At 36.6% G+C, this 24940-nt stretch overlaps 1 protein-coding gene across 5 annotated transcripts in view; it reads left to right on the top strand.

Moving 5' to 3' along the window:
• CNKSR2 (connector enhancer of kinase suppressor of Ras 2) overlaps positions 1-24940 on the top strand; it is a 206924-nt gene that overhangs the window by 133462 nt on the left and 48522 nt on the right. For all 5 annotated transcript variants that reach the window (XM_036390899.2, XM_036390809.2, XM_054518168.1 and 2 more), the window contains 4 exons: positions 15876-15924; positions 16800-16972; positions 18946-19019; positions 21460-21531. In XM_036390899.2, coding sequence (XP_036246792.1) covers positions 15876-15924; positions 16800-16972; positions 18946-19019; positions 21460-21531 — 368 coding nt within the window. The remainder of the gene's footprint in view (positions 1-15875; positions 15925-16799; positions 16973-18945; positions 19020-21459; positions 21532-24940) is intronic.

Raw genomic sequence — 24940 nt, 5'->3', positions numbered from 1 at the left:
CATCTTTTGTTACCAAATTTATCCCTCAGTATAGGATTTTACAGGTTATAATCAAATAATTTTGTAGACTCCTCTTGCTTGCAAGAGTTATAATGAGCTTCTTAGGTTTTTCTTCAAAAATTGTTTTCACATCCTTTCCTCATTCTCAAAATTCTTTCAAATCTTCATCTCTAATCCTAAACTATCTTTCTTAAGCATCCTTCTTAAAGTATGTATGCCAGCACAGCACATAAATTTCCAGAAGCTGCTTGGAAAGGTTACATAACCATTGCTGTTCAGTACTTCGCTATTTAAATGCTCAAAGGACTGATTACTGATTTTATCCATAGCCTTGGAATGAGAGTATGTTTGTTACTTCTGTTTTAGTTTTATTTTTTCTGTAATGTTATTATTTCAAATCACTTATAGACAAGATGGATATTCCCAATCTAAAAGCTTTTATCTTGCATTCTTTGTTCTTAAATACAGTAAATTGTATATGGTTGGTCATGTTGAAACATGTAACTTCCTGGGTATGCTTGCTGAATAATCCATGTCTCTGAAGCAGCCCTAAGTATGAAATATGTGAGAGTAAGGACTCTGGACTCTAACTGGTCCCCCATGATTCTCAAGTCCATAACAAAGGAGTATTGAAGCTCCAGGAATCTGGGGTCTGGTGTGGGGTCTCCTTGTTCTGAAATTATATTTTAATATGTGTATTCTGTGAAATAGAAAGCATGCATGTTTCATTTCTTCTTCTTTTTTTTCTATTTTCCCTTTAACTGAATTCCCTGGAGCAAAAGCCCATGCTGCTCACTCAGCAGTAAGATTTTGTGTCATTCTCTGGTCTTTGATTCTGTGTTACCTTTATTCAATGATGTTTTCATTCTTTTTGACTCCATTGATACAAATGTTAAATAATTTTGGACCAAAACACATCCCACTGGTTAATGATGAATTCTTTGACAATTCCAGGCCTCTTTCCTTTTGAATTTTGCAGCTATTGACGTGAGCAGGTTGATTACCTTTTTACTGTAAAGCTTTTACAATTATGCTGACTTCAGCTCCTTCTGCTGCTTTTATGTATAGCTCTATAGAAAAGAAAAATCTTTGATCAAAAAAATACACTGCTGAATTAAATTACCACAGCAGAAATGGTATTATTTTTTGTGCTGTAAACAAAGTGGATGGTGTTAAAAAAATTACCATGGTAATGTAGAAGTGCCTGGTTGTTGTTTGCTAAAAGCTATTCTGTAAAATGCCAGCAGATTCAAATTGTTATATTCTAAAGTGATCACGAGATTGTGACAGTCTAGCATTTTTCTGACTGTCAGGATACTAAACTTACATAAAATTACTGGTTTCAAAAGTTTTTATTGTATTACTGACCTGTCAATGCAATCAAAACTGCCTGGTCAAGGGTACATTTCAGTTGCAGCCTTGAAAAGTGAACAGGGTTTGCTTGTGTTTGCTGAACATAACCAATGTCATAGCTGATACCATAGCAAAACAAAAACTAATTTGTGTTGTGTCTGTGAACTAAACATCTCTTGTATCCTCTTCTGGTGTTTCTGAACCCTCATATATATTTTTTCTGCACTGCTTTGGTTTTTTTTTTCCCATCCTAGAAATTGTTTTTGGCGTTTTGTTGATTTCTAGACAAGTTGTTGTTCTTGCATTCTATTTTTCTTCCTCAGTATTGTAAAAGAAACCAACACAGAGTGTTAATGTTTTTATTAAGCTGAGGCAAACTGTTTGAGCTGTTGCTAATCTGATGTGCAAGCAGGTGTTCAATGTGATCTATTTCTGTAGGTAGAGAACAGCACATTTTGTCTTGAACTTTTGGGGCACAAGAGATGAAAACTCTGATATATTATTGTAGTTTCTCAGGTTCATTATGTTTTCTGTAAAGGAATTTTCTTGGTGTGTTGTGCTTTGTTTTTGTTGAAGGAAAATAATGTTGTTATTTAGGAGGGAGATAGAGTCATAGGTCGAAAGAAGTTCAGTGTCAGGTTAGTAATAATTTGCTGCTAACTGGATCAATACAACTTTCCCTTAGCCTAGAAGCAGCATTGCAATGTGAAGAAAAGCTTACAGGCTATTGTTTGTGGTAGTAAGTGAGATTGCTTTTTCTTGCATAACTCCCTGCTGTATACAATAGGCTGTAGCCTACACAGATAAACTTATATTATTGACCTTGTTTCTTCTCCCTTCCTGCATCCCATTATCTCTGCATTTTCCAGTGTATGCTCAGTTGTTCATGTGTTCTTACCAATACATAGTGACTCGCTAGTTGTGGGAAAATTGACAGAAAAATAATAGTTTCTCACTATGCTGTAATAACCAGACTATTTAAATTTGTTTAATTAATAGTGGAGTTTTCTTAGTTATTTTATTTGCATTTGAAAAGAAGGTAAGTTTAGTAGCAAAACTGGCCACTTGGAAGTTCATGTATCTGAAACAGGTCACTCAGTAATGGGTTGAGCAGATAAATCAATGTTTTGTACCTTTGGGAGTTTGCTAACTTTACATGTGCAGATATGTACACATGCACTTTAATGTTCCAGTTCTACTTTTAATAAGGGAGAAATGAAATAAAAGCTATCAGCTGGAGTTGTGCTGCAAATTGCATTAAGTTGTGGTCCAACGTCGGTAAACTTCCTTTTTTTTCCTCTTTAGCAATATATAACCATCCCTGTGGTTAAAATGCAGCCTGATAACTCTTAATCACATAATTAACAGCAATACTTGCTGCAGTGAGCACCCATGGAGAGCCAGGCTCTCTCCTTCCTACTCTGCCAGTGAGGCAGCAAGGACCAAGGGTGTGAGCCGGGCTCAGTTTGAGCTGTTCCTCCCTCCAGAACTCCCAAGGTGGCTGTGCCAGGTCAGCTCCTTGGGTTTTCTCAGCAGAGCTGGTGGGGCAGCATCAGCCTGGGTCAGCTGGCTGCAACAGTGATCTTGTTGAGAATACTTCAAGTGAAGAAGATTTGTTTATGGACCTATTGCAGAAGTCAATTTTTAGCTAATAATATGAATTGGAAAGGAGACAGTAACTTTTAGCCAAAACAACTTCTACTTAAATCATGTGTATTTCCAGGTGTTTCTTGCCTCCTACAAACACCTCCAGAAAAAATACAGGAAAATGCTTTCTAAAAGTTGAATTCAAAATGTATGTGTCTAGGTGTTATCAATACAGAGAAGAATTTGCCAAAAAACTCATGATTTTGAAAACTTCAGATCTAACTGAAGTGGTTGATTTTCCCTTACTTCTGTTCCTTTCTGCAGAAAGGCTGAAAGGAAGTAAAAAGTGAAAATACTTAAACTACATTGTTTTTGATGAAAATTCTTGAATAAAATATGCATGTGTTTATAAAACCTTTAATCACAGTACCCAATAACTAGCATTTTAAAAAGTGCAGAGCATGTGCATATAGTTTCCTAATAAACTTATGTGCAAGCTACCCATCAACCTATTGCAAAAAATCTTCTTTATAAAAGTGCTATCTAAAAAACATTAAGTAGTGCAGAATGATTTACTAAAAAAGCAGCCCTAACAAAACTACCCCACTGAAAAACTAGCAGTTTCCTACAATTGTAAACATCACAGTATTTAAAGAATTTCTGTTCAGTTAATTTTTTTGTTATGGATATTTGTAAATAAACTAAAAATTTGTAGAGAACAAATTAAAAATCAGTTGCACAGATTTTAAGTAGGTGTCTGAAATTTTGAATGTCATTGTACCATTACAACAGATGGAGTTGGTTTTTACTTAAAAATTTTCGTCTTAAAAATGTCTGGAGTCCAACTATGGCGGTATTTAAATAACAAGCCTCCCTTTTTCTTTTTCTCCTCCCTGTTTTCACAGTAGTCTATAGTTAGACATGTAGTTGTTATAGAATAAAAATATAGCAGTTGGTATCAAAGTTCAGTTTAACCTAAGTACATAGTAAAAAATATTTTCCAATAGAATCTCCATAAATTTTGTTAATATTTGAATTAGTGTTACTTCTTTGCTGTCGTCTTTCATCTCCATTTAAATATATGTATTAAAATAATACTGAAACTTGCAGATAGATTACAGACTTATGTGCTTTAATTATCTGCGAAGGAAATCTTAAACTCTTCTTTGAAAATGTAAGCATTATGTAATGTAAATAATTATAGTTGTGTTCCAGTTAAAAACCATTGGCATTTTATATTCCCAGCTAAAAAAGTCCACTGGATTTCAAGTAACTGTCCAGAAATGAAAGAAACATAATGAACAGTTTTAGAAATAGTCTTGAAAAATTTCAGTGTCTAATTACCACAGTAAGAAATTATTTTAAAAATTATTTCTTCACTACTTTGTTGCAAATTAGCCCTTTACAGCTGAAATACAATTGTGCACACTCTACTGTGCTTCTACTCTAAAGGCAGAAAAATGCAAGTCTTTACTAAAAGTAGCACATAGGCTGTTAAAACGTCACAAGTGAACAAACTGTAATTTCTTCTGATGTCTAGCCTGTTCAAAGACAGCTGTCTCAGACTGGACTGGGAGGAGACTCCTGGGTGTCTCAGTGGCAAAGTCCAAGACTCTGAGCTGCTGAGGTGCCTGGGTTTCTCCTCAAGTACTTGATGTTCATGAAGCTCCAGCAGAGCTTGGCTGGTAAGAGCTAAGCACCTGGATGTCCCTCTCTGGAGGTGACTGGAGCATTTAAGACATTTGCATCTTTCTTCTCTAGGTTATACTGGTCACATCTCAGCTAAGTTTTTGTAGCCTTAGGGGGTTGTTTGTCTTGTTCTAGGACTTCAGCTCCTTGCTCCCTTTTCCATCAGTGAGCATGTAAAGAGGAAATAAGGCTGTGGTGGTAGCTAGGTCCACATGTGTGGAAATGGAAGGAACTCGCTGCATTGCAGTAGAAAATGAGCTGAGGAGGCTTATGAAGTTATAGAATAATCTGATTTGGAGTTATTTTAAAAGCCTCAAAGTCTATTCAGAGGCAAAATTGTTAGTAAAATGTTTCATATAATGCAATGCAGAGAAGCAAATGCAGTTGTGCTATGAACACATCATAAGCTTCTATCCATTTCTCATCTGCCTAGTCTATGGTTCAGGTATAGACAGCCCTTTGCTCTGAGAGACATTTAGAAAGAACAATGCTGAAAAAGTTAAGGGAAAAGTAGGATAAGGAAAAGAAACATAATAGGAAATTTTACCTATTGCCTTTATGAGTCTGAAACACCATAATGTCCTCCAGCCACATTGGCCATGGGCAGCTTTGAATGCCTACACATGTGGGGTTTCTTTCTGTTGGATACTTGTGGGTTTGTATGTTTGATTCAGACAGGAGAGCAGCATGTCTCACTCACATTCTAAAAGTTGGAATAGTGGTTCCAGGACTTGGCCATCTTCTAGACCACAAAAGAAACCATCTAAACAATACTGTATGTATCCTTTTATTTGAATGCAGCACTTCACAAATGTAACAGACACAAAATAAGTGATAAAAATAGTGTTCATGTTGTTAAAATCTGTGTAGAAACTTCATCTAGGTCATAAATTACCTGTATAGCATATAAAACAAACAATACAGTAAAATAGTTAATCAATAAGAAAACTATGCCTTTCTTGTGACAGTTAGAAAATGACTGCCATAGGCATAAAATTGCTGTGGTCAAAGGTAATTTTTGCTATTCCATCAGAGTTTAGTAAAAATTTGGTTCAAAATAAATCTGCAATATCTGAGAGAAAAAGCAAGAGAGGAACAGCATGTAAATTCCTTGCTAATGGAAGTTGGCCTTATATTATTTTTAGTCTAGTGCAATCAACAGAGAGGAATAGAGAGGCCTCTGGGTCTAGTCCTCTGCTATTACAGTTAATCTCTTTCACTTAATCCTATTCAGATCTGTACTAAATTCCACATTGAAATAGGGTATGAATTGCTGTTACTAATGATGGGACCAGTAAAAGGTGATAAACTGGGTGAATGGGTAGCCAGTTGTCATAATTCCAAGTAAAATGTTGGACAGAAGGGAGGAAAGATGCCAGCAAGAGCAAGGCATCTAATGAATTTGCTACAGAAAAACAAAACCCAGATGCCTCAGAAACCAGCATAAACTGCATAGGATAATAGGATAATTCAGTCTGGGAGCAACCTCAAGAGGTTCTGTGCTTGGTCTTTGGCTCAAAGCAGGGCAAGCTCTGAGGTCAGACGAGGCTTCTCAGGGTTTTGCTCAGCTGGATGTTAAACACCTCCTGAGATGGAGACTGAATGAACTCTTGGCCAACCTGCAGCACTGCTTGTCTGCCCCATGGCAGGAAAGTTGGTGATGAACAGCAAAACAGGTGTTTTGGCTATAGCTGAGAGGATAGCAGCTTGCTCAGATTTAAGGGATAGTTTCTGTTCTTTCATTGCTCCTTAGCTAAAATCATCTTGGGGATGTGCCTTGGTTATCTCACATCTGTTTTCCCAGTTCCAGACTCTCAGTCCTTTGAACTCAAGACTGAAGAGAGTAGATGTGCATATGCGGCTTTTATATTTGAGTTCTGTTTAAGCATATATTTTGTGAAACAGTAATACTTAGTCTCCTTGGGAGGGAGTGCTAAGTTCTTTTAATTATATGGAATAATATCTGCATTGTTCTTGAGGTATATTATTGCTGTCACAGATTAGAGAATATTTTTACATCTGCATTGTTTCTCTTTGAAAGAAATGGGTAATACCATTAATTTGCTCTTATTGGGGAAGTGGTTGCCCAAATGAAGTTTGAAGGTATTGAATATGGGAGATTTTACATCTAATTCTATATACTCTCTGATCATTACTAAAATCCAGAGTTACTTATTGCAGCAAAGCAAAATCCTCTAGAGATGAGGTAAGATTTGTTTATGGGCCATCATGAAGCACAGTGGGAGTCTTCTGTGGGAAATTTTTGTTTAAACTTTCTCTATTACCTTCTTTTGCATTATGACCACGAGGGGAAAAAATGGCCTGTCATAATTTCTTTCCATGGCAAAGCTGGGGAAATCTTTAAAAATGAGAGAGTTACTGTAAAGGTCATCAGTCCAGCTCTGCCAGTCTAGATTTATTCCTTACTGCATAGAATATAATGGTCTGAAAGTGTAATTTTATATGATCTAGAGATGTAGATCCATATATTAATAAATCTCTCATCTCAGAGCATTTTCTAATTTCCTTTCACATCCCCATTCTGTATTTTTTTCTGTTACCTACTTCATAGAATCATTCCTGATTTTATCCTGCTTCTGTTACCTGATAGAGAACCATTGCTTTTGTAGGTATTAGCATTGTTTGAACATGAGTAAGCTAACAATCACAGTAGCACAGTTTTATTTCTTATAAATGTAGAATAAGTGATTTAGTCCCTCAGTTATTCCCCTTTGATAAAGAAGAGATGAAGTGTGGTACATTGTAGCAGAGAAGCTTATGTCAGGTATTGCACAGAGGGGACTCAGCATGAGTTACCACTGCAATATGCTGGGGATTGTCACATCCAGGAGAACTTTGATCCAGGGCCTGACTTCTCTACTGGCTCTTCTCTGTTTTCCTTTCTGCACAAGGGAAAGGGAGATAGCAGGACTCTGAAAGCATTTAACCAAGGACACTGGCTGGCATGTGTCAAGAAATTTGGCATTCTAAAAAACTTGTACTGAGTGGTGGAAATGTTGTTTGAATTAATGGAGCACATGTGCCTGTTTCAAAGTGCCATTTTATGTCAAAGCATCAAAATGCTTTGACAAAGAGCTCCATTGTTTTCTGAAGAAGGGATTTTTTCCAAGTAGTGGTTTTGACTCCACAGGAGTCTCTGCCCCATTCCTCTGCCCCACTTACACAGTGGTGGCCCCTTGAGCCTGCTGCTAACACACAATATGGGAGATTGTATGGTTCCACTTGGGAGGAAAATGGCTCTTTGCAGCACTGCAGCTCCTGAACTGAAGCTGTTTTATTGGGTGTTTCTGTTTTACTGGAGAGAAGTGCTTGTTGCTTAGCGCCTGATCCCTGAGTCAGCCAATCCATCTCTGCTACTGTGCTGTGCAGGAAAAAGCAGCCTGGTATTTTTCATAAAGCAATAACTGCTTTTTGTCCACTTCTCAAGTATATCCCTTTGCTTTCAGATAAACCCAAGTAGATAGCATTTCCAACACTACAGAATTCTGGCTTTAGAGTGATGTGTTACTTCTTGTCAGCTGGTTTGTACCCATGAAATCACCATGGCCAGTTCAGAATTAAGAAGACCTAATGTTATCTTTCCCCACCTTCTGCAAAGTTCTGCTTCATCTTATGCTTAGAGGAAACCTTACTGAATTCCAGCAAGTAATGAGACCTTTATCCTGCAATGAACTGTTCTTTTCCTGCCTTAATTCATAAGGGCAGTGGGAGTGTTTGGTATGAATTTTAACAGAATATGTAATTCCTGATGTACAGAAATTCTTTCCTTCTTTTCCCCCTGAAAACTTCCCCTCTTTTGAAATCCAGAAGGAGTTTTCTGTTTCTTTCCCCAAAGGATATTATGTCCAAGTGCTAACAGAGAATAACTTGCAATAGTGTATCTTCCTTAAAGCAGAAATCGGTTTTCTCAGACCACCTACATCCTCTGCACTTTTTCTGTCACACAGTCAGACAGAGCATGAAAGAGATCATGCTGAGGGGCACAATCAGAAGTGTTGCTCCCTCCTCCTGCAGAAGGAGGTGTATGTGCTTGTCACCATAAGCAAGCACCAAGGTGTTGTAAGGGGGCATGAGACTTTTATTCTAGGCTAATGATTTTTCCTCTGCAAAGACTGTGGGCTTGGTGGAAGATGTTGTTAATGCCCCAGGGGTGACTTCTGTTTTACAGCAGTTTTTTTTTCTTCTGAAAAGGTCCATGTTGTGCCACAGACCACGTCTTGAATCCAATAATAGATCAAGAATAAGTTTCTTAAATCTGTTTGGATCGTCTTGCTGTTTTAATGTTTAGATAAGCATACAAGGAAAACCTGCCTTCCCTGTGAATAACACAGAAATTTTCTAAGCACACCAAGATTTTTCCTGGAGGAAATTGCAAAGTTTGGTATCTACTGGAGGGGCATAGCAGCAAGGCACAAGTATCCATGGAGTCTTTGGGGTGATTTGTCTCAGATGCACCATGAAAGTACCAAAGGCAGTAGATAAAAATTGAAATACAGGAAATTCCATATAAACATAAGAAAAAGATACTTTTACTGTGAAGATGGTTTAACTGTAGCAGGTTGCCCATGGAGTTTGTGGAGTCTCCATCTTGGAGATACTAAAAACACAACTGGCCACAGCCCTGAACAGCCTTCTCTGCTGGAGTCTGCTTTGAGCAACAAGGCTGGATAAAATGATTTCCAGGGCTGATTTCTTGCCTCAGTTGTTTTGTGTTTTTTCTGACTGGTCCATTCTTTTCAGTAAGAGACTAAACAGGGAACTGATGGGAGTAGAAATCCAAATAAAGGGTTAAATACTGTTCTGTGCAGGTGATAGTTTAGTTTCTATTTTCCTTCTTAAATGGATGCACTTGAAACACACAGTGATGGAGCAACTGATGCATCTTGGACTTTTGCCATTAAAGGATAAATAGAGTTTTTGAATCCTCCCTTTCCCTCCTAGATTTCTTACTGTCAATAAAAAGTAGTGTGGGAGGTACCAAAATTGAATGTTTCAAAGTAGATGTAGAGCAGAAGAATGATCACAGAATAAATTATCCTAATGAGCAGCACTTGTCCAGTTTAACTGTTTATTCTCCTTTGCTTCAGGCAGCTGTGACACTGCTGCAGTCCTTGTTATGTCAGTCAGAAAGACTGGGGGAATATGAGAACTCTCATTTAAAGTTAATGTTGTCCAGGAGTTTTACTGCTTTGGTATTTCAGTTAAAGAGTCCTGTGGCTTAATGGCTAAGAAGGAGAGTCTTTCCCTAGTGGTGGAAAGCAGCACCACTGTATATTATTTTTCCAAATAGCCTGAAGATTTAAAAAATCATTTTATTTTTGCATTCATTATGCTAACAACTTCTGACAAAATACTTGCACTATCTTCTGCAACTGCTGAGTTGTATCCAGCTACTCTAGTATTTGCCACAGAGAACCCCCCGCCCCCCCCCCCCCAAAATGATAAGGAAACATTTGGAAATGGGAGAATGAATAAGAAAAGCTGTGCTTGCTATCACATTTCAGGCAATCATAGTTCTGCCCTTAGCTAGCCTATTTGTCTTGGATAAGCAGACGTAGGAGCAGTTGTATGAAAAGAATAGACATCTTTGATGTTATCAACCCTTGTAGATTATGTGATAAGGAGACCATCCTGCACAGCTCATATAGCCATTGCTCACCTCAGAGGCACATAAAAAAGTTAGCAGCTTCAAGATATCAGCCTATGTTTTTTATGCAGTAAAAACTCTTGAGGGACATATATGCTGTTTCTTTCTTTTTGTGGTCATTAACAAAATGCAAGAAGGAATATCTGCTGCTGATTGGCAGGAGGTTTCAAACTTTCTAATCTGACAGAGGTCTTCCCTCATCATATCTTTGTAACAGCCCTTGAAAACTTTATTTTCCACAAATATCCATTAAAATAATTAGTACTGTGTGCTATAGGCTCTTAATGGAGACTAAACAAGGTGGTAAACAGAAAAGATTTTGGCAAAATCCTGGGTTGTGAGTACCCTTAAGCATGAGGTGTTAATACTGATATAAAGTGTGGTGTTGTATCTAAATAGGTTTGCATTTTCCCCCTTTTCAGTCTTCTTTTAGCTCTGAAATTTTGGATCACAACACACCAAATGCAGAGAAATGTGTATGTGGTATATCAAAACAGTGAAAATAGAACATTGCCAATGTTCTCAAAGCATTGAGAACAATCTCTCAAAGTGAGAGATCAATGATATGATTGGCAGAACCAGCTTTTATTTTTTTCCCAGATACTGGCTTTTCCATCTGTAGCAGAAAGTTCCAGTAATCAGATGTGTTGCAAGCTATCCTGCTGAAACTAGAGAAAACTATCTTACAGTGACAGAGGGGAAGTGCCTGCCTGTAAACCATTACTTGGTGTCTAAACTTGCAGCTTGAGAAAAATTGGATTTGACCCGAGCTCTAAATAAAGCTATAGATATGTGCTATTTTCCCTTTCAATCAGACTGAGCCCAGATTTGGGTAGGACTGGATATTATTTTTTCCATAAACTGGTTCTCTCTTCCACCTTTTTTTAAATGAGTGAGTGAAAAATCTCAGAAGAATAGTGGAGAAACAAAAAAGCCCTTGAATGAGAATTGTAGGTGCTGTCCAATATAGTACTAGTTGCTATGGTCAGTCTGTTCCTTCAGAGAATCTTCAGTTGTGCTCTTTTTTTGGTAGACCTACACATTCTGTAACCATGAAGAAGTTCGTATAACTATTATAATGTATTTATTTTTTGGACAGGGATGTAATGTTCTGTTGGTCACACCTTTGTAATTTATATTAGGTGTTAGAGAAGTCTAAGGAGCAGCTTAACCTCAAATCTTCAGACATCTTCCTCAGACTCTTGAAGTTTGTCAAAATAACTAATCTTCTCAAATTTATCATTTTGATAACCAGTCTGTTTTCTGCTTTTATTTGAGCTACCAACTGGAATATAAGTTTTCTAACTTTCATCATAACAGTTATATCAAACAGTCTCCTCTTCTGATAGCAGTTTCATTCCAATTTAATATTAGTACTGAAAGACCATTTTATTAAGTTTTCTATTTGGCATGAAGCAAATAAATTCATTGAAACTTAAATAATTTCACACTTTCATTTAAATACATTTTTCCAAATAGAGAGCTATGAAATTACTACTAAATAAGTTACATTTTCAGGCTTCTGAACATTAATGACTAACTTTCCATCTTGTTTCCCTTCTGAGCAAATACAGAGCAGTCACAGGACTAACCAATAATAAATACTTTCTCCCAGAAGAGAAACCTGAATAACTCTGAGAATGAGACAGAAACACGATAGTCTCATTTCTTGAAAATGTGTTACATGTACCAAGATGCTGGTATGTTATTGTGTGCATGCAGAGAGTATTGATTAGAGCACCTGTATGGGATTATTTTCATGCTAAAAAACAACTACAATTACAGGCCAGTGGTGATCTCTTTGGTTGGTATGAGCCTCCACCTGCAAGTTTTTTCCAGTGTAGCTGCATTGCTGTGCTGTAATCCAAAAAGGCTTTGCCCTGGGGCAGGTTGCTCTTTTCAGGTGTGCAGTCTGCTGGCCTTTTGGAACTCTGTCAATCATTTTGAAGTCTGTTAGAGTAAATACAACCCACAGCGCAAGTCTGATAATGAACAGTTGCAGGAAGAGTGGGACTGTTATGGCTCCTCCCTGCGGAATTAAATCTCCATTGGCTCTTGGAATTTGCAGCTAAGATCTCAGAAAGGTAGGGCTAGAGGCATGCTAGAACATTGGTAAGAAAAACCAAACAGACAAAAAACCAACCAAAACTCCTCACCCAAAAACCCCACATAAACCAAAACACTAAACCAGGAAAAGCAAAAACCCTTTAATAAATGATATTTTATTCCTCTTAAAATACATGTCCTTTGAGGCTGCTAATAGGATAGACAGGCTTATATATACATTAAATATTTCTTTGATATTCTCCTTAGAGATGCACTTGTCCAAGGGCTTTATTAAATAGAACAAGCTCAAAGATCACATATGACAGGAGAGAAAATCATGGTGTCTAAAAAAGTCAGTGAGTCTGAGTGTATTCAAAGGGGTTTTGATGAATGTTAAACATCAAGGGACACCTTGCTTTTGGGTAATGGAAAGTTTTTCTAGTTGTGTTTTGGATGACTTGAAAGCATATAATTCAGAATATTATTAAAGAGTTTCAAATTTTCTTCAGGAGTGCCAATTTCCACTTGTCTTAAGGTACTCGTCTATTTAATCTTTTCAGTGTCCCTCTTGTTTCCATTTTACTCATTATTTTGAGTTAATAATGACTTTCTTCAATATGGAATGCTGCTTTCTATTTCATTTCATGCTTGCTCTCAGAATTAGTAGAAGAGATGGATTCTTGGAAACTGGGACAAAATATTTATGAAAGCAGTTAATCAAAGCTCAAGGTGTATCAGAATCAAAATGCAGTGAACATACATTGAATCTGGCTTTGTGGTCGAGTGATTAAACAGTGTCTTACAGCAAGTTTGCATTAGTACAGCTGAATTTCTTGGTGTAAATCCATGTGTTTAGGGTTCATGGAATTTAGAAGTAGTAGTTACATTATTTCTGTATTTGCCACATCACAGAATTAAACTGTAAAAGGGGAAACATTGGTGGCCAGCATTAGAACAGGTTGCTTAAAGAAGCTGTGGAATGTACCTCTTTGGAGATAGTTTATCTAGGCTAGAGATGACCCAGAACAGGATCCAGTGTTGGCCTCAAAGCAAGCCTTGCTCTGGTCAGGAGGAAGGACATGACCTCCTGACACCACTGGGAAAACAGCACTAAGCATTGTCTTACAACTGGTAAGAGGCTGTAGATTGCATTCAATGAGTTCCAAAAAAAGCAACAAAAGAAGAAGCATTTTTATATTTCAGCCTCACTTTTTTGCTGTTGTTGTTGTTCTCCAATTATATATTTTATATTATGTATACATTTTCTGAATTAAGAAAAAAGATGGTGCTGTTTTTTGCAAAGGGTCAACTAACTTGAAGTCTGAAGTCTATGTAAAATAATATAAAGTGTTAGTTAAAATCACTGCAGTTGAAATAGTTCCCAGGAACTTCTTTCAGTTGTAGAATTTGCCCTTAATTATGATTTAATTCAATGAGCTAATTTAGAATAATAGCTGAATTTAATAAAACCTTTCTATTTTGCAATATAACATAATGTATGGAAAAATGGTTAGACATGTAAATTACATGCTTTCTTCCTGTCAAAAACTGATACCCCTTCATTACCCTTTCTTCCCAAAAACTGACTCAGAAGTTAAGAGGTGTGAACTGAGGTTTGCAGGTTCAATTTACAGACAAAACATCTAAAGAGAAGGCTTTTCATATGTTCTCACCTGCTCTCAGAATTACTTGTGAGAAAAGGGAGCAGAGATTTTCCTTTTCTGTTTTGACACTGTGAAAATAATAGTACAGAAAAGTCAAACAGCAGAATGAAATTGTCTGAGTTGTGAACTGAGAAGTGCTAAAGTTTTGGATTTGTATGTGTGTGAATTTTTTCATCCACTTTGAATTAAGTAAGATTTTCAGAGGGAGTTACTTACACACTTCTGCTCAGCCACTCTGTTATTCCTGGGTCATTAAGATCTCTTCTGGTCCTTCGCAGGTTGAAATACTTTGTGTGATGTAAGTGGGATGGGTTTTGCTGTCTTGGTTTGTTGAGAGCTGGTGCTGATTGAATTGGTACCAGTAGCAGAAGAAAAAGGACAAGAGCCAGGAAATGAGAACAAGTGGGATCCTCTTTTTAATTCCCAGTGGAGGCCTCCTTTGACCCATGGAGGTAGCAATATAGGGGAGTAGGTTCTGTCAGATATGGTCTCTGAGGGATCAGCACATCTAGCAAGTCAGTTAAATTTTTTAATTACACTTAATTATTGTCTTGCTAGTAATTATTCCCCATGGGCATGTTAGTTTTTGCTGCATGAAAATCTCTCAGCTGTGAGGCAAGAGATCCCTTTGAAGCTGAGTCTGCTGCATGTGAGCTCAGGGGTGTGCAGGAAGCAGGGAGGAGAGACATTATTAGAATAGAGTCATTAAGGTTGGAAAAGAACTCCAATATCACAAACATTTGACCAAACAATATCACATCAATTAAGCCATAGCACTGAGTGCCAGGTGCAAAACCAAAGCTGCTCTTTGAATTGAACCTAGTCTCGTAAACTAGGGGAGAGGGTTTGTCTTACTACTAGGAACAGGATTTGGAATTGCAGAACTGTCAGTGCTTTTGCTTAGATTTATTTTTACCAAGTGGCACAGAAGTATTGATTTCTGTATTGATTCCTGGCAAGCTGAAATAGAAAGTTTTAATAAGCAGACACTCTAATGGTAACGTTTTCTTAGTTTTAACACTGATAACATTTGTCTGCCTTTCTAGAAAACTGAAGTTCAAAACAAGTCAAATCACATCTTTAAAGTTTTGCTGATTCATTACAGATTTATTATTTTTTTAGTTCACTGGGGATTGTGTTTATCTGAGTCAAAGTATTTAAACAGAAATGGTTATAAAATGTGTTAATACCTATTGATCTTACTAATAAGCTAAGATCTTAAATAAAGGAGCAATTTCCATCCTGTCTCATTGTCAAGGGAGTGGGTTAGTTTGTGCGAGTGGATCAGCTGGAGGGAAATACTTCCACTTAAAAACCTGGTGGAAAAAATAAAGTTCTAGTTTTTATATGGGAGGCTTTTCCCCAGTTGTGATTAAGCAGAATTTACTGATGTCTTTCAGAATACTAGCCCTGGTTCTGAGAAAATTGTCTGATGGTCTAATGACCATTGCATGAATACTTCCACACCAGCATTAGGCAGTGTGTTATTTTGTATATTTACATATAGATGTCAAGAGTACTTTATTTAGTGTATACATTAGAAATACATGGGCTGTGTAGTTTCATTACTGTACTAAACAAGAGAGATATTCCTTCTTTATTAACAGAACAAGAGGAGAGGAACCATTTGGGGCAGAAACTACAGTTGGTTTGGCAACCTAACTGGAGATCTGCTTTGAGATGTTTGACAGTGTGCTTTTGCTTTACAACCTTATGAACAGGTGAACTAAAATCACCTTTTTCTTAGGCCTAGAAGTCTCTTGGTTGGTGTTACCTGATATGACTTAATGTAACATTTCTTTTATTGTAGGTCTGTGGTTGAATATAAACATTGCATTTTCACTTCTTCCATTTTGATTTTCTTGTAGACATTTCAGCAGTCTTCTCTACAGCAGAAAAGTAAAAAGAAGAACAAAGGTAAAAAATAAATTTGTTTTCATATATGGGTAGGAAGGGATTTGCCAAGATTAATTGTATGGTATTGCAGTATCTGAGGAACTCTAACTTGTTAGCTCCAATAAAATGTTCAGTTCAGTTGATCATGTTGAGAATGTATTAGTCCATTTCTGATGTCTCATAGTTACCTAATGTTCCTCTACCTTCATGTATCTGCTTTTATCTTTTTTTTTTTTTTTGAATACTTAGACTCTAGCCTCTTTGGGGCCAGGGTTGGTTTTTCCAGCTGTGTTCAGGTAATGCCTCACTGCAGCACTTGCTCATTACCTACGCTCTCAGGTAATTTATATCATAGTAAATTTTCCTCCTTTGATTTTGAAGTACAAAGGCCTTAGGAACTGTTGAGTTTCAAAAAGAGCTGCAAAGAGAGGTTTGTGAACACCTGTGAAGTACTTAAACAGTTGTATTTGGTAACCAAGTGGGAAGTACATGAATTTATTTGTTGTGTGCTTTATTCTAATGTGAAATATGTTGAAAATTACAAATAAGCATTTTTCCTATTTTTAAATATCTTGCCTTTCTTTTCTCTATAGTGTCTTCTGTCTTCTCTTTCTGTGTTGCTTTTTTTTCTTTTTTTTTTTTTTTGTCTTATCCATAGGATATGAGCTCTGAGATGCTGAACATGGTTTGTTTTGGTTTGCTTTGGCCTTTAAATTATGGTGGTGTGCATAAGCTTTGTGGTCAAAATGGAATGCTTGTAATAATTTTTCATGGCAATTCAAGGTTGAAATTTTTAATCATTTTCTTAAACAGATATATAGTGCTTTCTGCATAGGTATCTTGTTGATTTAGTGGACAAATCAAATGCTTTCACATCACCTTATTGTCATTTTCAGCTCCTATTCCGGGTAAAAGCAAAAGACGGATCTCATGTAAAGATCTTGGTCGAGGGGACTGTGAAGGCTGGCTTTGGAAAAAGAAAGATGCCAAGAGTTATTTCTCCCAAAAATGGAAAAAGTACTGGTTTGTCCTGAAGGACACATCTCTATATTGGTATATCAATGAAGAGGTAAACACCTATACTCATGGTCTCAATGAATACTTTGTATAATGCTGTAGTCAGGATTTAGTGTGAAAACAATGCTTTCAGTGCTTATATATGTTAATAACTTTATTCACCCAAATAATCATACTGAAATTAATATTAACTGTCTAACAAAATTACCATGAAGGTTTTGAGATAGCTGTTCCTTCCAGTACACCTCTTACTACATGGAGAAATAACACAGTTTTCTGTGTCCTCATGACACGAGTTTAGAATAAATTTATCCTCAAACCCTTGAAAGCAAAAAGGTAATTACTTAATCCTGTCATTCAAGCTTAGTCATGGAAGTGTAAACTTTAATGTTGTGCTGCCTGGTGTTCCTTGTTTCTCGGCTAGGCAATTAAGGAAGATAGTTCTGTTTTCTCAGTTCTGTTCTCCTGTTGTTTCTTCTTTGTAGCTTTTGATACGATTTCAGTGCTCATAAATGCTGAACTTAAAAGCACAGGAGCATCCCAGCTGAATTGTGTACAGCTTTGATTATGCAACATTTTCTGCATTGGTACACATTTATTATATCAGCTTTCGCTGCAAAGCTTTTTGCCAGTGTTATGATGCCTTGATTTTTAATCCTATTAGACTCATTAGTAAATATGCTGAGATAAAACCATTGTTAACATCTGTATGCACTCTGTCCTGGACTTGTTCTTTTAATCACAGCAAGCATTTGTACATAACTTTTTCAAAGTAATCCCCAACTTCTCTCTGAGTAAACAGAGAGCAAGTTGTTCCAAAGCCTGTTTTCTCAGACTCAGTCCATTTGTGCCTTGATTCCAGCTTCAGATCAGTAACCTTAACTCCCTCCTCTCCATTCTCCCTCCCTTGGCTACTGCAAGGTTTTCATCAGGGCAGTGATTGATGGCTACAAGTGCAGTGAGTGGTCAGCACTGGGTCCAAGGAGCAGCTCTGAGCTGTGCCATCCTTCCCATGTGGAGTGCAGGGCTCTCAGCACCCCATCCCAAGTTTCCCTGAGGTTTTCTGAGTTTTGGTTATTTTTGAGCCCTCAGCTCCCTCAGCACAGTGTCTGTCATCATCAGTAGAGTCAAAGGCTGGTAGGGGTTGCATCAGTGACAGGTGGACAGACAAACAAACACTGCTCTTGCCAAATCTCTGTTTCTCTAGGCAATCATTCAAAAAAGAAATAGCAAGATTATTCTAAACCGTGTCTTTATGATTTTAAAATACCTGCTAGTGCAGAACCAGTTACAATCCTGTACCTTCCACCTAATGACTCCAGCTCCAGTTTTATATGCTTCACATACATTTGTGTGCTTTCCAGCTTCATTTCTATGATTCTGTGTTAATTTTGCATGCAAAGTTATGAGCAATTAAATAACCAAGTCTGTATTATTGATGTAAGAGTAGCTTAATATAAATAATGCTTTCAAACTGTGAAAAGTCAAGGGAGATTGCATAGCTGATAAAATAAACTCTGTAAAATCTTCAGTGGAGAGGAGAGGAAGGTCAGATATATGCTGAATGTTGTAGAGAGATAAAAGTAGCTGAAGAGATATCATGCCTCTTAGCTGTGATACATAAAAATGATAAACACCACCCATTGAAATTAGTTTTTTTCTCTGTTTCTTCCACTAGGCTGCATTTCTCCTTACTAATTAGTCCATTTTCTCCAAAAATTAACTAATTACAGTAACTAATTGACTGAATACATTTGGTCATTTTGTATATTTTCAAATGTTGGTTCAGCTGTGAAATTGGTCACAAAACTGGGTATTTAAAATGGTATTTTTCACGAAGGGGTCTGTCTTGCTACTTCAGCAGAACTCCCAGTGACTTCTGTGGGAGGTTTGCCAGAGCAGAGCAGATATTAGTATTCCTTTTGGAAAAAGCAGGCAAGTGAAAATATTTGCAAGTTTTCAACAGGCTGGGTTTCTTTTTTCATTTTACTTTAGCTACAGTAATATCTGGAACTATCTTTGCAGGATGAAAAAGCAGAAGGATTCATCAGTCTACCTGAATTTAAAATTGACAGAGCCAGTGAATGCCGCAAGAAATAGTAAGCATGCTTAAAAATAATGCAATTATACAATAAATGAAGTGCAAAGAAAAGACAAGGTTTTCCTTTAAAACAGGGCAATAATGGACTTTGTTGCAATTGTCAGGAGGTTGTATCACAGAATAAACTCATATGAAAAAAGCAAATTATTTTTTTCTGTTTGGAGTGCCATCTTGCCCAAAGAAGGCTATTTTTTCACTTCATTGTGAACCACAGTGCTTGACTAGACCAAAATTAATTATGAGCAAGAAGGCTGCTTGGCCGCTTCTGTCCCTGTATTTTCCTAGTTCTACTTTCCTTTTTTCCCTTTCTGTTTCGGGTTGCTATTTTTTTTTATTTATTTGTTGAGGGTTGGAGAGTCTTTGTGTTCTTTATACTCAATAAACAGCTTTAAGCATAATACAGGGACCATCCAAATAAGAAAGTCCCCAAGTTCATGGCCAGGCATCAATATTTAATGTAACTCCAAATCATTAGCATCATCTCAAAGTTTGCTGAGACATTATTTCAGTCCTGTGGCAGAGTAAAAAAAAGAGGATGACAGTGATTTGTTGTATTTTTCTTATAGGACCTAAAGGTCTCAAAGAACATTTCTTCTCACCTGTTTATGCTGCTGTCCAGATTTGTGCTATTGCACAAATCCATTTATTATTTAGATAAGTTCAAGCACGTGTAGCAATGTGACAGGTGCATGCTCCCACAGGGATATTTTTAGAGTCATTATTGTTCAAAATTTTTTTGCCTTGCCTTCTCATAATTTGTACATTTTTAAACAAGACTGGAATTGCTGAATTCGTCCGAAACATAATTTTCAAATGCAAAATGGTATGGTTTGTACTACCTGCAGTTCTACAGAAAGCGCCAACCTTGTATCAGTTGATCTATATCTCTCTTTAGGATGAGCTCTACACTTCAAGGTGGTCTCAAAGGGCAGAAGATAAAAGCTGTGAAGAAAAAAAAAAGATACATTAGCTTAACTCTGTTGTCCTGTGTCCTTGGGCCACGTGGCTAAAGTCCTTCATTGTTTCTTTTTTGTTGGTGCAGCAGCATAAAGTCAACTCATTTTTCAGAATTGCACCCTGCTAAAATTGTTTTGGTTTGGTCTTACTTGATTTAATGTCTGTTGAATAGCAGCACATAAAATGTGGCTATTAAGATTCTTTGCTTGGGTGGCACATAAAGGGAAAAACCCTCTAAGAATCCAGATGACAGATGCTGTAACAGTTTTAAGAAGTCCAGGTTTAGGTCTCAGTGACTTGATGATGTCTTTCTAAACTGAGCAGATGTCACTGTACATCTGCTTTGACTTGCATAACACTGTTTGCTGTCATGTGTTAGAGGAATCTGTTTAGTCTCAATGTTATGTTACCTTCTCTAGCAGTAACTTTCCTGTTACCAATTTCATTTGCCTGATTTCTAAAACACAGATATGTGTGCGTCTGTGTGCACACATACATGTATACTGAAAATTGCAAGCATGATAACCATAAAGAATGTCATTATCAGTTTTCTGAGACTCAATTGATTAGAGAGTGAGAATTATTATATTACATTATATATGTGTGTGTATGTGTATATGTATAAAATCCATTATGGCTCAGAAAAATGGTGATGATGCTCATCATGTATCATGCTTGCAGTTTTCCTTATTTTCTTTAGGACTGTTACATTTTTTGTTGTTAAGAGACACCTTCAGATTGTTCTCAAAATGATTCTTCTCTACTATAAATTATTCATTATTTCAAATGCATTTGCTGGGTCTTCAGGTACTTCACCATAAATCTTTATCCAGCATAGTTAAAAGACTCTTTCTAGTAATTTATTTCATATTATGTATGAAATGCAGTCATTCTCTCAGCCCAGTCATGTTGATTACTTTGGTGGAAAGGAAAGATGAGTTGTAATTGCCCATTGCTTAGGATGACCTCATGAAGACACTGTTGATTTATGGCAGCTTTTCAGAAGTCAATCAGCACATCACAATTTCCTGCTTGAAATGCAGTCATTAGAGCTAAAGGTAATGTCAAAGTCATTGGGATGTGAGAAATCACAAGGACTGAGAATTTTACTGTTGTATTGAATTAATTGTTCAGTCAGTTTTCTGTTCAGAAAAAATTGACAGCTATATGTATATCAGCAAAATTACCCAAAACATAAAATTCTATCCTTAACTGATGATCCTCAACAGTACACTGCAGGTGATGGTTGAACAATTATTTATGCACATATGAATCAAGGATTATTTAGAAGGGTAGTTGAAGAGCACTTCACTTGGTGAAACCTGGCACAATCCTAAAAGTTGTATGTTCATATACTGTTTGGGGGCATGCAGAAATATGAACTCATCTCATTCCTAGGTGACCATGTGATCTTACATTTCAGAAAAAAAAAAAAAAGAGTTGTGCCATTACATTTCTTTAATTGTGTTTTTCCTCTACAGTGCATTCAAAGCCTGCCATCCTAAGATCAAAAGTTTTTATTTTGCTGCTGAACATCTAGATGATATGAACAGGTAAGGAAATCTAGCAAAGTTCAAGGACCCACTCCTTAAATGTGAATTTTCTTGAAGCTACTAATAACACAGGTATAATAAATTACTTGTTAGTATAAAAAGATAAGTATAATTGCTGAGAAAATAGGTGCAGGGAAACATTGTTTCTGACTGGCTTCATATGTTAATTCTTTGATTCAAAAATATTACCTCTTTTCTGACACAAATGTTTGAAATCTTTAGAAACATGCTTCCATGTTTCTAAAAAGAAATAAATACAGTGTGTGAAACAACATCCAAACACAATTTCAGAATTCCAGATTTCTGATTTTGGTTGTGTGGCACCTGCAAAGGTGAGGTATCTCCAACTTTGCTTCCTTTCATACTCCCAAACACATGAGGTTTCCTCTGGGAGTCCTTCTGTTTCTTGTCCTGAAGGGAGTAAGAAGTTGGAGAAAGATTTAAAGCCGTCGCTGGTTTTTTATGCCAGAGTTGAAAAAGGAGTGGAAATTACAATGAATTTTGCAGATTCTCTCTACTTCCATGAATTTTGAAGTGAAACTTTGGTTGGTTTGGATTTGATAGGGAGAATTTCAGCATTTCAAAAAGAACAATGACTTAAGTTCTTTGAGTCCTAAATTGTATTGTATCTGTTCTTGGCCACTTGTGCAATTTTTCAGAAAAATGATTGAGACTTCAGCACAAAATAAACACAATTCCTCTTAATTCATTTGAATGGTAAATTAGAACGTGAATCCCATGTTTATTCAAATATTAGGGGGTTTATTTCATTTATTTTCACAATATCAACTGAAATTAATTCAGTTCAAAATAATATGCCATTTTCATCAAATGACAGACAACACAAACAAAAATCTATTATTGCAACCTGAGAATTGTTCTATCTTAGATAATGTCTGTTGATATTCTCACTGACCAGAGCTGTTTTCAAAACAGAGGAAAAAGGAGATAAAACTGAATCAGTAAAACTTAGCAAGTTCTATAATCATGGTTTAAGCTCTTCTGTGTGTACTAGATTCAACTACCTGGCAGAGCACCTTCAGGATACTGCCAGTTCATTGCTGATAATATTTGGGTGGAAAGGCATGCTGATACTACCCTGTGCCTGCTTTCCTTTAGAAATATCTGTCAACATTTTTCAGAAGTTTGTGCATGACTGAGGCTCACTTCAAAAGTCTCTTCACAGTTAGAAAATGTAAAACCTTTTTATTGGTTTGGGAAATTTCAGGCTTGCATTTCCTTGATAATTCTGTCCAGCCAGTCACTCAAAAAGCAGTTTGTTGTGCAGCAAACAGAATAATGGCTTGGTCTGTATTCAGCATATCCTGAACCACAGCAGTAGCTGAATCATTTCTGTCAGCAGGTCCTCACTCGGTATGACAAGGCACCTTCTTTTTGAGGATAGGAATTTATATATTTTTTCAGTAATCAGAAAACAGCAGCAAACGTGCAGCAATATTTTAAAAATATATTGCACAGTGTAAAACCCAGGAATTAAAATATTTTTATTTTCTCACCACAAATAGTCTTTTTACCATATTTTGAAACTAGTGCATATTAATTCCTTTAGAATGAGCTTGACAAAGTTTCAATCTGAGTTATAAACATGTAAATTCAAACTCTGTCAGGGTCTGTGGAATTGCTTGAAATTCTTACATTTGAGTTGCCATCAGAGTCTCACCAAAGAATTTTATTTTTTCTCTTTGTTTAATGTTTAAGAAAAATTATTTCACTTATATATATTTCACAAATATTCAGTTAACTCAATAGATGGGAAAAGTTTACTGAAAAATAGTCTTTCAGATGCAGGGATAATAAAATACTTCCTGTCTAAAAGTATTTTGAAACCTAGATGAAGTAAAATACAGAATGAAATTATGAAGTTAAATTAGCTCTCTTTTGATCATTTTATGTTCTTTTTTTTGTCAAATTTCTGACATAAATTCTAGTTGTGTATCAGGCAGTCATTTCAGTTTTGTTTATACTTGAAGCAGAAGAAATGACAGTAGAAAACTGCTAATATAAAGAATGACTGAAAGTTCAAAATGGTTCAATTCCTTCATCTCTTGTATAAAATGATTCAGTTGTTTATATTAAAAAAAATGTTTGCCTAAAAGCTATGAAGTTTTTGTTTGTGTGTATCTACTCACATAAAATGGGTATTTTAATCTCAGGTATTTCTGTCACTATTCAAATTTTCTTACTACTTTTATGACTGTGCCACACCATGGTGCTGGTAAGGAGTCTGGAGAGCTATAATCACTGAATTTTGTTGCTGTGGCATCTGAAGTCCCTTTAGTCCATATGGTCACACCAGCAAAATGTTCTTTTTACCTGTTAGCATGCTTTTTCCATGTGAGAAGAGGACAGAATATCCTTTATAGATGCATAGTACTTTTTTCTAGTGTAAATGTGTGGTCATGGAAACATGTTGTTTGGAAATTCATTGTTATTCTCTTCACTCTGGTTAAACTGCATTCAGGTATTCATAGATACTCTAAGGTATCCAAATTCCCATACAGCACCCTGCTTTGACTAAAAGTATTGCATCTACCTGAATGTGAGATAAGATAGAGAATTGTTTCCTACTAGTCTGTGAGAGGGAGAGTACTATGCATCCTTCCTTACAGAAATTGCAGGTCTGCAGAGAGTCAGGGGGTTTTAATCCGGTTCTATGTGTCATAAAACTGTTTTAATTAAATACTGACAAGAAATGAATGTACTGTTCTTATAAAGAAAAAAAAAGGAAACCTGAATGACTGCTGCAGTTACCAGTGACACTGTATTTATTGTCGTACCTAGAAAACAGACCTTAGAATTCTCACAAGAAAATTGAAGCTGCATTTGCTGTAAAGAAGCAATATGTTCTTGGCCTCTTGCAGTCCAAAGGTTACAGTGCCTACCAGGACACACACACTGAAGGGAAGAAAAATAGAAATCCTCCCAGGACCTAGGGCTTTGTACCTATTAATATGCATACAAAGGAACATTTGTGTAGCTGTATGATTGGAACTTTTGTCCCCAGTGCATTGTAACCCAGGCATGCATTACTCCTCTTCCATTCTGCAGGAGATCAGTGTGTTTCCTCTTTGATACAAGTCCAGTGTGTTGGATTTCTCATACAAGTCTGACTTGAACAAACCAGAACTCTGGCCATGCTTTATTAAAATAATACTAATTCCCTAACCCTATCTGAGGAACCTTTAGCAGCCACATATCAGAAACTATGCAGAAGAAGTCAATACCATTCCTATAGTTTCCAGACTGGCAAACTGCTCAAAAGCTGTAGTTGTTCACAGTGTACAACCACATCAGGGGTTACAGCCACCTTCTGGTTCACCCCACAGGCACTGCAGGTCATAGTGCACACCTCAACACAGATCATGACCTGCAGAAATTCATTAAAGGT

Source organism: Molothrus ater, chromosome 2, assembly GCF_012460135.2.
Source record: "Molothrus ater isolate BHLD 08-10-18 breed brown headed cowbird chromosome 2, BPBGC_Mater_1.1, whole genome shotgun sequence".
NCBI lineage: Eukaryota > Metazoa > Chordata > Aves > Passeriformes > Icteridae > Molothrus > Molothrus ater.
Note: the sequence above shows the minus strand (reverse complement) of the source record. Positions and strands in the feature narration are given on the sequence as shown.